The 16196-nt window shown below is 47.3% G+C and overlaps 1 protein-coding gene across 2 annotated transcripts in view; it reads left to right on the top strand.

Annotated features, from left to right (window-relative positions):
- Lipc (lipase C, hepatic type) overlaps positions 1 to 16196 on the top strand; it is a 40998-nt gene that overhangs the window by 5248 nt on the left and 19554 nt on the right. For both annotated transcript variants that reach the window (XM_031345396.1, XM_031345397.1), the window contains exons 2-4: positions 11944 to 12134; positions 14470 to 14652; positions 16042 to 16159. In XM_031345396.1, the coding sequence (XP_031201256.1) occupies positions 11944 to 12134; positions 14470 to 14652; positions 16042 to 16159 (492 nt within the window). The remainder of the gene's footprint in view (positions 1 to 11943; positions 12135 to 14469; positions 14653 to 16041; positions 16160 to 16196) is intronic.

Raw genomic sequence — 16196 nt, 5'->3', positions numbered from 1 at the left:
AGAGAGAGAGAGAGAGAGAGAGAATGTAATGGAGGTGGGTTGTCTGTGTCTTGAAGCATACCACAGTCAATACTCTCAGCCCAGGTCTTTCAACAGGAAAGCCCTAGCAAGGAGCAAGGACCAGGGATGGATCAGACCCAGTTCATCACCAGGCCCCCACTCCTAAGAGGACATCCCTCATGCTTCAGCAGACACTGCCCATCCTTGTGTGACTTCAGCTGTAAAGCATAAGCTTGGAGATGTTTAGTCAAGTTAATGCCCAATGCTATCCTTATGATACAAGTATTCATCTTTGGAATGCAAGGCAGCTGCAGCTCTGGGAGGGCACACTTGCATACCACAACCAGCTGCAGCTCTGGGAGAGCACACCTCCACACCACAGCCAGCTGCAGCTCAGGGAGGGCACACCTACACACCACAGCCAGCTGTAGCTCTGGGAGGGCACACCTGTACACCACAGCCAGCTGCAGCTCTGGAAGTGCACACCTGCACACCACAGCCAGCTGTCCCTGGACACTACTGTTCTGAGTCTCACTTCCCTTTTTGCCTGGTTAACTCAGACCTCGAAGAAAAAGCCGTGTGTGTGTGTGTGTGTGTGTGTGTGTGTGTGTGTGTGTGTGAAACAACTTTGTGGATTCTGGGGATTGAACTCAGGCCATCACTAAAAGACAGTAGTGGCCTTAGCTCTTATACATGTTAGACCAAAATGCCCCTAGGATCATCTCCAGGCTTGTTGGGTTTTCAGAGGTGGAATCAGGACCCAGCTGATTTTCAGGGCCAGAACCCTGCTCTGGCTGAATCGAGGAGCTTAGCATGCCTCACTACACCACCGAGGAGACCTTAGTGTGATACAGTGGTTTGCAGAGCAGGCAGTGGCCAAATGAGAAGTGAAAGAGCTTGCTCAAGGTCAAAGGCCTCTTGGGGACATGTGTAAGAGGGATCTTCCTATGCAAGAGAGACATGGGAACAACTGCCTTCTGTGGGTCTATAGGAAAGAAAAGCTCTAGAGTGCCCAAAGACAGGTTATCTATAAGAGACATACAGGACTCAGAAAGGAACCTGCTCAGGCTGGGGCTGGGCTTGGTTGGTAGAGTGTTTGCCAAGTCTGCATGAGGTCTTGGTTCTGTCCTAGCACTGCTTAAACTGCATGTGAGACACCTCTGTGATCCCAGCACCAGGGGACTGGAGTCAGAGGGATGAGAAATGCAAGACCTTTTGGGTATATAGTGAGTTTGAGCCCAGCCTGGGATATGTGAAACATTGGGTCAGGGGTGGGGTGTAGGTGGGGATGGGAGAGGAGATGGCTCAGTGGGAAAAGTGGCTGCCACATAAACCCGATGGCCTGAGTTCAATCCCCAGAATCCACAAAATGTTTCACACACACACACACACACACACACACACACACACAGCTCAGCATTTGAATTATTGAAAATGCTTCTTCCTGGGGGCTGGTCCCCTATGAGGTCACTACACCTGCCATGCAGGGGTCACATTTCCTATCACCGGAGCACAGTTATCAAAACTGTAGTGGACTTCATGTTCAGAGTGCTTCCTGCAGGCCTGGCCAAGCCGGTGTATGGGTCTGTCCTAAGGGCAACTTCACTTCCAGAACTCTGAAGGAGCTACCATCTGCTCCCACTGGAGTGCGCAGGGAACTGTGCTTGGTTTTGAACCTGCTTCTGAACCCCCTTTCCAGTTATTTAACCTCCCTAAGAATCCGTGTAAGAAGACCATAACGATAGGGGCGCTTCCCTCCCAGCACTGTGAGGAGGAAGTGCTGTCTGCACAGATCGCAGATCATTCAGGAAGCAGCCGCAGAACAGCAGGATGCAGGGAGAGCTGGGCTGACAATCCAGCTCAGTGGGCAAGAGTCATGTAAGCCTGAGAAGCTGGCTTCAATGCCAGGAACTTACAGTGGAGAGAGAGACCAGACTGCCTCACCCCAAACATTCCTCCGACCTCCACATGCACACATGCATATAGGCACCCAGACACACACACCACATACACACAATAATAATGAATAATAAAAATATATATAATTCTCATGAGTTGAGAAGCATATTCCTACAGATTTTCCTTGTGTAGCTCTGGCTGTCCTGGAACTTACTCTGTAGACCAGGCTGGCCTCGAACTCAGAGATCTGCCTGCCTCTGCCTCCCGAGGACTGTGATTGGCCCCACACCCGGCTGTTTGTACTCTTAGTAAGAACCGATTGAAAGATTTTCTTTCTATTGGGGATTGATATGAGGTTTGCCTGACTTAGGATGACTTATAAAGTTTTCCTCCTCATATATATATATACATATATATACATACATATATATACATATATATACATACACATATATATATACATATATATGTATATATGTGTATATATGGGTACATATGTATATATGTGTGTATGTATATATATACATATATACATATATATGTATATATATATATGTAATTTATTCAAAGTCAGACTGGCCAAACTTGATGCCCAGTACATCTGTTTCCTGTGTGACCTTGGTCAAGACACTTAACCTCTCTGAGTTTAGAAAGCATCTTCCTTATCGAGGTGTTATGGGCTTAGATAAGAGAAGGATATTGATTTTTAAACTTTGTTATTTTATATTTATTTTATATTGAGCCCTGTGTCCTTCATCCTACCCACTCTGCCACCATTTTTATTTACCGTGCATGTGTGTCTGTGTGTACATGTCTGCGAATGTATATACACACATATACATATGTACGGGGGGTGCACTCCACTGGTGTGTACATGCTGTGGAGGTCAGAGGTCATGGATCCTCCTGTGTCACTCTACAGTACACTTGTTTTCTGAGGCAGGGCGTGCTTGTTAGCTTTTATTGTCAATTTAACACAACCTAAACTCACCCACAAAGAGGGAACCTCAACCGAAGAATTGCCTCCGTCAGACTGGCCTGTGGCATGTCTAAAAGATTGTCTTGATGGATGATGGATGCAACAGAGTCCAGCCCACTACGGGCTGCAGCATCCCTAGGTAGGTGGGACTGGGCTGTAAGAAAGCCAGCTGAACAAGCCAGACAGTCAGTGAGAGAACCAGCAAAGCATCCTTCCGTGGTTTCTGAGTTCCAGTCCTGGCTCCCCTCAGTGATGGACTGTGGCCTGCAAGTATAACATGAGATTAACCCTTTCCTCCCCCAAGTTGCTCTATATCATGCTGTTTATCACAACAGCAACAGAAAACAAACGAGAAACACAAGGTGCCTCACGAAGCCTGAGACCTCCAGAGTCAGCTAGACTTGCCAGTCAACAAGCCTCAGGTATCCCCCATGCCTTCATCTCCCCCTACTCGGGGTTCCAGGCTTGTGCTACTGAGCCCAGCTTTCTACAAGTGTGCTAACCCAGTGGCAGGTCCTTGTGCTTGCATGGCAAGTACTTTAATGGCTGAGCCATATGCCCAGCCCTCGACATCACCTTTCATGAGACCTCTTGGTTTCTGCATGGGTTCCCTGGGCTGGAGGTAAGAACAGCTGACACCTGGGGAAGGGGGTAGCTGTAAGATGCTGAGCCGTCATATCAAAACAGCAATGCCAGTTAATCAAGTAAGCCCACACCAGTCAGCCATCTGAGTGGGACTAATTCTCCCAGAAGAAATGTTCTCTGTGAAGCTGAGTTTATAAAAGCGAGCTCTCAGGGTTCTATCGATTAGCTCGTGACAGGGAAGAGGATACACACATGATCAAATACCCTCTGGGTGGAATATTATTTTCACCCTTTAAATGTGAACATGAATGACATTGAAACATGGGGAAATGTTTATTTTGTTATGTGGAATGAAAAAATAAAAGGTCATCTACACAGTTATGTATAGATGTAAAAATATTAATATATGTAAAAAATATATTCACTTCTGCATGTAAAACAAGAACACAGAGAAACAAGAAGGCAATCGTTTAGGATGATATGCTTCTAGGGTTTTTTTTTTTTAATTCTATCTTCTTCTGTTAACTCAGTTTTTATGCAACCAATACAATTTTAAATGAGAAAAGTAGAACAAGACAACCCCACCCTCACCCCCACCCCCCCAAAAAAACTGTAAGCTTGCTCCAGGATCTGTTTAGCAGAAAGGCAGATTTCTGCCTTGGGATAGCAGGGAGCACACACATGGGTAGATGGAGGGAAGGGTGAGCCAGGAAATGATTGAATAAAACAAGCAAACAGGAAAATCCTGACACACAGGTGGCAAACCCTTGACCAAAGGTCAACTACCCCCATGACCACAGGGAGGGAGGCTGCACTTGGACAGAAACCCGTATTCTGATTCTCTCTTCATGGGTAACCAGCTGTGTAAGGTTCAGTAGGTGGATCAGATCCTGCACCCTCACATAAAACAACCATTTGTTCAGGTATTAGTTAGAATTTATCTTCTCTTTCCTTCTGTTCCTTAGCTCTGAGGGCTTTTCAGGGCTGAAAACAGAAGCCTTTAAATCCAGTATACTTCTCCATGTTTTGTGCAAGTCTGGGGCCTGTGAGATAGCTTAGTGGCAAAGGTGCTCACTGTGCAGCCTGATGACCTGAACCCTGCCCTCAAACCCATGATGTAAAAAAGAGAGAACCAGTTCTCATAGATTGTCCTCTGACCACCAGACACACACCATGGCTGCACATATACACCCACATACCAAATAAATACTAAAAGAAATTAAATTCAAATCTGAGATTTAAGCTTTACCAATTTCCAAAGTGTAAATTATTCCTTTGTATCTAGTTTCAAAGTACCATGGCACGACTGGAGAGGTGGCTCAGCGGTTAAAAACACTTGCTTGCAGAGGACCTGGGTTCAATTCCCAGCACCCATATGGTAGTATCCCACACTTCCAATGGGGCGGATGCTGGGTAGGGAAACACGGAGACACGGCTTCCAGGGATGGGAAAACACAGAGATGTGGGAAGCTGGAACTGCTTTAGGGGTCCCTGGGCCTGTGATGAAGGCTTTGGGGTTCTCAGACTCTTGGACATTTAGTTTTCACTGGGAGTCTCAGAAGAGCCAAGACAGAAATTTGGAGTCCAGGCTGGGGACAGTGTCTAGCCAGGGGTGAAAGGGGGGCTATAGGGGGTGGGGGAAGCTCCAGCTTGTCCCAGCAGTGACTGTCCTTAGCTTGGTGGCAGCTATGGCTGGAAGTGCAGAGAGACTTTCTATAGGAGAACAAAGCTCTGTAGTCAATACCTTCGCCATGGCTCCCCACGGCAGATCTTGATGAAAGAGACAGTCCATGCTTCTAAATAGTATATTGGCTGCTCATGGCGGAAAATGGATGCATACCATACCATACCCACTTCTCAGTGTGGACCTGAGATTAAATACCTTTTGCAGAGAGGAATGTCTGGGAAAAGAAGCTTATTGGCTAAGCCCTCCAGGCCCCTAGCATGGAGACCTCTGTTTTGAGCCTATGTGACCACAGGACATGTTTCTTTTTATGTGAGAAGCATGGCATGTGTTCCAAGTCAGGAGTCTGGCAGGGAGCTGGGAGGCACCTAAGCCTCAGGTGTGTGCCCACCGAGTCTCTGGGTCTCCACCTGCTCTACCTTACCAAACTTCCTTGCATGGTTTTACATCCCACACTTGTCTGACATCCTCGGCCACTGCACTCAATTGGTACTCATAACCATACATGCAGCTAAGACACTTATACACAAAAAATAAAATTAAAAATCTACAACACAGTACTGAGGTTACGATGTGAAACATGGAGAGTTGGAAAGGATGGCTGAGTTTGGAGATCTGCCTCCACCCAATACATGGATTCCCACCAGAGTTCTATCTAGAAAGTTCCCAGAGAGCTTGCCTGAGACCAGGACTCCAGGAAGCTGGCTTGTTAATAGTCAGAACAATTCTCTATGTCTCCTGTAAACTGCTTGGCCAGTGGAATGGTTAGATGCTCCTGTGCCCTCCCCAAAAGTAAGCCAAGTCCCTTGTCAGTTCACATAAATGACCCTGATCAAATCCAGTCTTTCTTTTCACTAAGTGGCTTGGGATTCATTCCCCACTACTGCCTACAATAGGGTGGTGGAGGCACACACACACACACACACACACACACACACACACACATCTGTGTAATCCTAGACACTGCAGAGGATCAGGACCTCAAGTGGTCTAAGGAAGAGGAAACTTAAATCTTTCCTTTTGTTTAGTTTCAAGCAGGTGTGTCCAACCTGGAGCTCCACAAAGCTATGGATGTCACCCAACACAAAACTGTAAACTTATTTAAAACATTATGAGATTCGTGGTGGGGAGGTGGTGGTCTGGATTTTTGTGGCTAGGTAACTGAACTGTAAGGTCTCCTACGTGAACTTCATGCCCCAGTGTCAGAAAAGATCAACAACACGTGTACTCTCTCTAAACCCACAGACCACAGGCTGGACATCCCTGTGGGGCCCAAGATGATTTTTCGTTTTCAACCAGTGCAACCCAGAAAAGCCAAAAGGTTGGACATTCCTAGAGAGCAATGTGTTTGCACCTCTGACTTACATTAATCCTACTGGGGTGCTTCTGTTACTCTGGGAGGCTGAGAGGTTAAGGCCACGGAACCATAGCAGCAGAGTTGGGACTCAGGCCAAGGAATCTGGCTACAGAGCACTGGCTCCTGACATTCTCTAGCACTGTGTTCCAAGGTGTGTCAATAAGCTCTGAACACAGTAAAGCCCCTAATGAACCCCTTTATCCACGGGCAAGATAAGAAAAAGGAGGGAGAAGTCAAAGAATAGGACTCTCAATTTATGTTCTTTTTCAAAGATTTATTTTTATTATTTTTAATTATGTGTACATGGGTGTCTCTGTACAGGTATGTTGCATCCAAGTACAGTTGCCCAAGGTGGCCAGAGGCATCAGATCTCTGAAGTTGAAGTTATGTATAGGTGGTTGTAAGTCACCTGGAGTGGATGTTAGGAATCCAATTCAGGTCTTCCGCAAGAGCAGTTTGTAATCTTTTGTTTGTTTGTTTGTTGATTTTTGAGATAGGGTTATGTAGCTGTGGCAGTCCTGGAACTCTCTTTGTAAACCAGGCTGGCATTAGACTCACAGAGATCCACTTGCCTCTGCCTTCTGAGTGCTGGGACTAAAGGCATATCCCACCATGCCCAGCAGCAGTTTGCACTCATAGCCTCTAAATCATCTCTTCAGTCATTTCCCCTTTTGAGACAGGGTCTCATGTACCCCAGGCTGGCCTCAAACTCCCTATGTATCTGAGGATGACCTTGAACTTCTAATCCTCCTGCTTCCAGCTTCCAATTGCTGGGATTAGAGATGTGTGCCACCACATTGGGTTTATGCAATGCTGGGAATGAACCAAGGACTTTAGGTATGCTAGGCAAGCACTTGACCCACAAGGCAAGCTACCCCACCAACCCCATATAAGAATTTCCAGTGTCAACGTGGCCCAACTTTAAGTCATTAGCTTGATGCCAGCAGCCACAGAGTGGCAGTTACATTTATTTTGTGGGAATGTTCCAGCCTGGGCAAAGGATGTGGTTGGAGAATTTTCAGGGACATTGAGAAATTATGGTCTTCCAGGGGACTCCTGCCAGGGCTGGGAATATTTTCAGCAGTACATGTTTATAGAGCAAGAGTGTAGTGAACACACACACACACACACACACACACACACACAGTGCAATTAAATAATGAATTCGTGAAGATGTTTTGCAAACAGCTCTGCAGGGGCACATTAGCGCCCAAGGCCTTCGTCTCATGCACTTGCTTCATTAACTTTATCTCATACCTGGCAAGCGCCTGACGTGCGTTCAACTGAGCAGAATCATCCTGCACAGGCAGCATTGTAGGCAGAAGGCAGCAAGGCCAAGCTAAACCTTCAACTGGCTTTCTCCTAGACCAGATGGCCTAGCTCAGTTGCCTGAGGTCACCCACCTGATGATGTCTTTGCCCAAGAGAAGAGGATGAGATTCATTCTTGTATTAATTCCTAAGGATCTTCTAACCAGGAGCTAGCTTGGGATGCAGAAATTACTGCAAAGGATACCACCCAAAATCCTGACTAAAGGAGAAAGTGTTTTGGTATCCTCGGGAGCTTACTGCCATACAGGGGCCAACTCCAGGCCCACCATCTCATTTTCTAGAACAGAAAAACAGATTCTCCTGAAGTATCTGACTGTTTATCTCAGGCAATATTACCTCTCTCAAAACCATAGTATCATCTGGCTTCATATCACTGGAGTCTTTGTCTCTTTAGAAGACAAGAGAGGCTAAAGAGATGGCTTAATGATTAAGAGCATTTGCTGCTCTTGCAGGGGACCCGAGTTTGGTTCCCAGCATTTACAACAGGCTACTCACAACCACCTGTATTTAACTCAAGCTCTATGGAATTTAATGCCCTCTTCTGACTTCATGTGTGCACACACATAGGCACACACACATGTGCACCCACACCCATACCAACACACACATACACACACAAACACACACACACACATTTAAAAAGTGTTGAAAAACATGGGCTGTGGATGTACCTACCTTAGCAGCAGAGTGCTTGCCAACATATATGAGGCCCCAGGTTCAGTTCCTAGTCCTGGGGAAACAAATATGCTGAAAGCAATGTAGTTGTGTATGAATTTATACAGAGATGTAAAGAGTCTGGTTCCTGAGATCTTACAAGACTACTATTAGGAATATGTACTAAAGATCACATGGATTTTGGCAAAGATTTAAATATTAAGATGGCCATCAGTGCATTGTTCTCAATAAAAAAAAAAATCAGGCAACAAACTAAACATAAATAAAACAGATAAATCATGTCACCTTTTAAAAACATGTTTGTGAAGAATTTCTATTGCTGTGAAAAACTATGACGGCAGATGAAAAGGAGTATAAAGCAGAAAGTCCAAAGAGAGCTATAGAAAGAGGCTGGAGTGATGGCTCCGCACTTAAGGGCACACAGTGCTCTTGTAAAGACTTGAATCTAGCTCCCCCAAACCCATGTTGGTGCCTCACAACTGCCGGGAACTCAAGCTCCAGGAGATCTGAATGCCCAGAGCATTCTGTGGACACTTGCCTATGTGCACATACCCATCGACAGATGCACACACATACACATAAATAAAAATTAAAATAAATCCCACCTTTTAAAATCTGTGGGACAAACATCTGTAGGGAGGGCGGGAAGACTGGACGGGAACATTACAAATGTTACTTAGAGCATGACCTGAGGCCCCTCCCAGCAGCCCAATAGTGCCCCACAATCTGTGCTTTACAATGTTATTATTAAGAATCTGTCCGAGGGATTAGGAGATAGTTCAGTGGGTGAAGACACTTGCAGGCAAGCCTGATAACCTGAGGTCAATTCTTGGGACCCACGTGGTGGAAAAAAGAGAAACAACTCCCAAAAGTTGTCCTCTGACCTCCATGCATATACCAAAGCATTTGTGTATCCATATCCATATCCATACACACACAAATAAATAAAATATGATAAAAAAAATTCTTTTTTTTTTTTTTTTTTTTTTTGGTTTTTCGAGACAGGGTTTCTCTGTGTAGCTCTGGCTGTCCTGGAACTCACTCTGTAGACCAGGCTAGCCTCGAACTCAGAAATCCACCTGCCTCTGCCTCCCAAGTGCTGGGACTAAAGGCGTGTGCCACCACCGCCCGGCTTAATAAAAAAATTCTTAACCTCTTTTGGTTGCTTTACTGCCATTACTATGTCTGTACCAGTCTCTTCAGCTACAGTTTGTTTTTGTTTTTGTTTTTGTTTTTGTTTTTGTAGCTCAAGTCAAGTTTTTTCTCCATATCGTGCCCTCTCCTGGATCCACCTCTAATTCCTTAGTTGTAGTACTAAGTAGTACTAAGCCCTCTCCCCAGCACCCCTCCAACTTGTACTCCTTCACGAAATCTCGATATGTTAGGCATCAGAGTCCCATTGCTTGTACCATTTCTCACGGACAGGAGTTTGGGAACTCTTTAACCGAGGCTCTACTGCAGCCTCTTCTCTGGGCCCCCTCCCTACCCCTCCTCTTGGCATCCTCTCTGCAGCCCTCGGGCAGCCACATGCAAAGCCGGCTTTCCCGCCAGCCTCCAGCTCAGACCCAACCAGACCTGGAGCATCAGAGGCGGCCACTGTATACTAGTTAAGAAGAGGAAGGGATGACCAGACACATGCCTGTAACGCTGTCAGCACGCACACAGGAAAGGGATCCTAGGGCAGAAGTGGAGAGTGGTTGGCTTGGTTCTCCGTGAGCTTTCTATCTGGAAACGTTTTTTCCATCTTCTCCTGCACAGCTGGCAGGTCCTGGGCACCTGGGCTAGGACATGTTCTCAGAGCTAAATCCAGAGACAATATATACAAGTAGGAAGTGGCCCTGAGAGGCCAGCAAAGGCAAATTTCATAGAAAGACAAGATTCATAGATGAAAAGTGCCGGATTCTGGGGCTGAATCTGAGCTCGGTTTCACAATACACCCTTACCTAGGTGTCAAGTCTGTGCTAGGCACTGTTCTAAGCACATAAAAAGCTTATTTAATCTTTGTAACAACCCCTAGTATTTTAATCCCCATTTTTTCTTTTTTTGTTATATGCATGGTGTGTGTATGTGTGCGTGTGTGTGTGTGTGTGTATGTGTATGTGTGTGTGTGTGTGTGTGTGTGTGTGTGTGTGTGTGTGTGTAGGGGAGGGATGCTTGTCTTAGTGAGCATGGGCACACCCCCACAGCATACCACAGCATATTGTGGAAGTCAGAGGACAACCTGTGTAGTGGTTTATTTTAATTATCCCCTTGACACAACCTAGAGGTCACCTGGGAAGAGTTTCAGTGAGGGACTCTCTAGGTCAGTCAGGGTGGCCTGTGGCATTTCTGGGAGGAATTGTCCTGAGTACCTTAATCAGTGTGAGAAGGTCTAGCCTGGATGTGGACAGTTTGGGGCCCTGGACTGGATTCGAGTAAACGAAGCTGGCCGAGTGCTAAGCACGCACATGTTCACTCACTCTCTGATTGTCATGTGACTAGCTGCTTCAAGTTCCTGTCTTGACTTCCCCACCTGGAACTGTAACTTGGAATTATAAACCAAATAAGCCTTTGTTCCCCGAGTGGCTTTTATCACAGGAGCAGAAATGAAGTTGGAACAAACAAGCTGGCATCCCAAGCACCCACTGCAGTGTCTGGTTTTATGTGCAGGTGCTGAGGATTGAACTCGGGTCCTTATGCTTACAAGGCAAGCACATTACCAACGTAGCTATCCTCCCAGCCCCACTGGATAAAGTCCAAGGTCTTTGGCGTCCATGTTCTACCCTGCCAGCTTCTCTCTGTGTCTTCTGGTCATGAGTTCTCATGCGTCTGAGCCATTCTTCATGCTGTTCTCTCAGCTGGAAGATACCACTGCCCATCCCAAACACACCCAGCCCCAGTCGCCCTTCCATTCCAGGCTTAGCATTCCAGGACAATCCATTACCACCCACCATGCTCCTCCACAGAAAGCCCCTTCAGGGTTTGTGCTACATGCTATGCCTACAGTGAGAATGAAGAGAGTGAGCCTGGAAAGGTAGCATGTAGTTGCATGTTCTCTCTGCTGTCTCCCCAGCCCTGGAGACACGCCTAAGTTCAAATCCTGACTTTGTCTCTTCCCGGAATTGTGATCTGGGGTGAGGCTCACTGTCTGCAAACCTCATTCCCGATGGCCTACTACATTCCTCAAGTCTTGGAGTCAGGCCTAGTGCATTGTTAGATGTTTACCAGATAGAGGGTCGGGTCCCTTACTTATGTGGGGTATTCCCAAGTTCCCCGCTACCATCTGGCCACCCCACAGTGAATATCCTTGGGTTCTTCAAAGATGGAGTTCATGCTGGTTCCCCGTACCTTCCAGTAACCACCAGCTGGAGCTCAGAACCACCTGTGGGTGGCCCTAGGCCAGCGTCGATGGGTCACACACCAGGCATAACCGATAATCCTGACTTTGTATCCCAGAGCCCTTTGGGAGAAGCTTTGGAGCTACGGAAGCAAGCAAACCATTACAGAAGCCAGAGACCAGATTCCTGCTCTTCAAAGATGAGAACGATCGCCTGGGCTGTCGTCTCAGACCTCAACACCCGGAAACGCTGCAGAAGTGTGGCTTCAACAGCTCCCAGCCACTTGTCATGATCATTCACGGGTGGTCGGTAGGAAGTGCTGGCGTGCTGTATTCTCTGTGTGTTCCTGACCGCTGTCTCTCTCCCTAGTGCGTTGGATTTTAAGAACACCAATGATAACCCCACACGTGGTGTTGGTAAAGCACCTCCCGGTTTTCTCAGTTCCAGGAGTAAGCAGGATAGTGGAAACGTTGTGTGTTTGTGTGTCTGTGTATGTGCATGAGAGTGCAGGTGCCCACCGAGGCCAGAAGAGGGCGACAGATCCCTGGATCTAGAGTTACAGGTAACTGTGTGCTGCCAGGCATGGGTGCTGGGAACAGAACTCACGATCTCTGCAACAGGAGTGCATACTCTTAACCTTGATCCGTCTCTCCAGCACCATATCAAAAATTTGTATGTGGGTTTTAAGGATCAAACTCAGGCCCAGGGTTTATACAACAGGTGCTTTTCCAATGGAGCCTCTCTCCTGCAGCTGATGAATTGGAATTTATTTTCTGTCACCTACATGAAAATTATTTTTTTTTTTTTGAAGAGCTGGCCTCAAGCTCATCATGTAGCCAAGGATGACCTTGAACTCCTGATCCTCCTAGCTCACCTCCAAGGGCTGGAATAACAGGTGTGTGTCACCGTGTCTAGTTTATCCAGGGCTAGGGATAGGACCTAGACCTTCCTGAAATGCTAGGCAATCAGTCCACTGACTAAGCATGAAAAATGTCCTTGACATGAAAATATTCTGAAACCCCTACCTCACCTGCTCTAGAGAATAAACTGACTCACACACGCACCCACCCTGTCACCTTCATTTTTCACCTCCTCTCCTCTGACCCCTCACTAGTGCCCCTCCCTCATTCTCTTCTCTAGCTCTCCTTTTCCTATAGGCATAGCCTCAACCAGGGTCTCCTGCAGGCCATCCCTGCCACAGCCCAGCCTACCCCAGGGCATGAGGAATGGTCCCTGAGTTCCCAGGTCCCAGCATCCTCTGGCTTATCTCTCTGCGGGGCTTTCTCATTCGGTTTCTCTGGCCCACTAGGCTGTAAATTCTGCCCTATTTCTTGTCTGATGTTGCCGGCCAATACCCACCAGACATGAGGTGCTCTAAAATGTTTGCTAACTGAGTTAATGATAGAATGAATGAGTTGGTTTTGAAATGCAACACAAAGCTTCAAGCTCCTGTAGAAAAATGGCCTAAAAAAAAATCTTGTTGGGCCAGAGTGTGCAACCTCTGCAGCCCCTCCCGTTACCACCACCACTATCACCACTAACATCATCATCATCACCAGGACCAGCATCACCGAGACCAAACATTTACACACGAATGCTAACAACAAGCAGAGCAGCACAGCTGTGGGCTTCTGCACCCTGGTTGGGCTCCTGGCTTTGTTTTAAGAACTCTACACCCCACCACTCAGTCTTTGGCCTTTACAACCCTCCTGGAAGGAAGGCAACACTGCTGACTAAGAGTGGGGGTGGGGGGGTGGGTGGAGCATAGGGACTAAGTAATAAGCAGGAAACTTAGCTCAACTAGGATATTTGCTCTCAGTAAACATTTCTTGACTAAACACAGCTCTGCTCCCCTGGGAGGATGGGAGTGGCCAATGGGGGTGGGATGGAACTGAGGGATGGGGATGGGGCTTCACCACTTCCCTTCCTGCATCTTGACCTTAAAAGTCTGCCAAATTTCTCCAGTCCCTAGACATACCACACTGACCAACCACTTTATGCCTCCACAAGACTGGAATACCCTAGACCCAGCTATGACTGCCTTCCTGACCTCTGTTTATCTTCCAAGACACAGCACCAGCACTCAGCTCTGGGAACATAGTAGGCACACTATTATCTCGAGTAAGGGATGCACAGAGCAGATCTCAGGTCCATCCCATCAAAGGGAGATGAGAAGAGGGCAGGACAGATGCTGTGGGGCTCCAGGCATGGCAGAGCTGACCTTCTGACGTCAACTCTTGGACCTAATTTTCACACACTTTTCCATTGTTTTAGGGCTCAGAAAGTCCTACCGTGGGGAAAGATTCAGACAGTGACTATCAGGTGGGGAGACTGGGGCAAGGTCTGGGCACACTGTGTCTTCAAAGTCTGGGGCTGGTGATGGTGATGGGGGTAGACATCATGTGGGTGGAGTTAGAGACGGACTGACCAACGTACAGGACAGCTGGGCAGGAGCTCTTCAAGCCCAAATATCCTCAGCACTAGATTGAGAAATCCCAGGCCATGGCCTTTCTGGTGGGGAGAAAGATCTAGCATTGTCCTTGGGCCTGAGAAAGAAGAAGGCTGTGTACTTAGGAACCCCAGGAACTAGACAGGGCTCCCTTTGCCCTCCCAGTGAGGCTGACAGCCTGTGGCCCACCCTCAGGTGGATGGCTTGCTAGAAAACTGGATCTGGAAGATAGTGGGTGCGCTGAAGTCCCGACAGTCCCAACCTGTGAACGTGGGGTTAGTGGACTGGATTTCCCTGGCATACCAACACTATGCCGTCGCCGTTCGCAACACCCGTGTTGTGGGCCAGGACGTGGCTGCTCTTCTCCTATGGCTGGAGGTAAGTCCACCCACCTGCCCCTATTTCTCCAAGGAACCTCAGTGCCCAGACTGCAAGTCTGAGGCCAGATATGAGGCCTCTCCTTTACCCTTCTTCGCCCTACTCCTCAGCCGCCAGTCCTGTTTACACACCCTTCCAGTCTCTGGGAACAACGGTGTCCAGTTACCTCCTAGGGTATCCCATGGATCCATGGTGTGCTGGTTAGTGTATTGGCAACTTGACACAAGCTAGGGTCATCTGGAAAGGGTGAAGTCAATTGAGAAAATGCCTCTGTCGGATTAGCCAGTAGAGAAGCCTGTGGGGGTGTTTTATCATCACCATCACCACCACCACCACCACCACCACCACCACCACCACCACCACCATCACCATCATCATTAATTATTGGAGTTCGAGGCCCACTGTGGGTGGTGCCAGCCCTGGGCAGGTGGTACTGAGTTGTATAAGAAAGCAGGTTGAGAAAGGCGTGGAAGAAAGCCAGATTGTAGAATTCCTCCATTGCTTCTAGCTCATCCCTGAATCCACATCCCTGCCCTGGTTTCCCTTCAGGATAGTCTGTAAGCTGTAGGCTAAAATAAACCCTTTCCTCTCCAAGTCGCTTTTGGTCAGCATTTTATCACAGCAATAGAAAGCAGACTGGGACATATGGATAGCTATGAATGCAGTCCAATACAAAATCATAAAGCATTACAAGAGACCAATACCCCCATGGTAGAAAGAGAGAACTGACACCCTCAAGTATGTGCACATGTGTGCACACACACGAAAATATCATAATATTTTTTTAATATTGGGAAAAGAAAATTGAGATTTTCCTTGAAATAGTTAAACTTTAAATGCATTTATCCTTCACAAACCTTGTAAATGACAATGTTCTCTCACAATGTCATACAAAATAAATATATATACATTCTTGAAGCATGTGGGTCCGAGTTTGGATGCCCCAGTATAACCTATGACAACTATATCTCACTCAGTATAGCTTGGAGAATTCAAATTTTTAGATACATCTGTCCTAAGGAATCTAAACACACTCGGAAGCCATCAATCCCACACAAGCGTGGTATCCCACCTGTAATTACAGCCTTGAAAGGCAGGGACAAGGGATCCCCAGTTTCTGCAGAGGACCAATGGCCAGGCAAAACCGGCAGGCAGGAGGCGGCAATCACCAGGACATCCCAAAGAGCGGCCATCCCTACCCCACCCCCACCACCCAAGATGACAGCCAGCGAGATGACAAGCCAGTTTCCCATAATAAAGCTCCTGATTTGTGGCCAGTGCAAGCATGGATGGGTGCCCCCATGAAAGCAGGCCCTATGGAAGGCTCTTGGCCTCATCCTGCCTCCCCCACCCCAACAGCTCCTTCCATCCTCTGGCCCTGTCTTGCAGGAGTCTGCGAAGTTTTCTCGGAGCAAAGTTCACCTAATCGGGTACAGCCTGGGAGCGCACGTCTCGGGATTCGCAGGCAGCTCCATGGGCGGGAAGAACAAGATTGGAAGAATCACAGGTATGCAGATGGATAACCCCACACAAGCTCTAGGGCT

Source organism: Mastomys coucha, unplaced genomic scaffold (genome assembly GCF_008632895.1).
Source record: "Mastomys coucha isolate ucsf_1 unplaced genomic scaffold, UCSF_Mcou_1 pScaffold23, whole genome shotgun sequence".
NCBI classification, from domain to species: Eukaryota; Metazoa; Chordata; class Mammalia; order Rodentia; family Muridae; genus Mastomys; species Mastomys coucha.
This window is presented reverse-complemented; position numbering and strand designations above follow the sequence as displayed.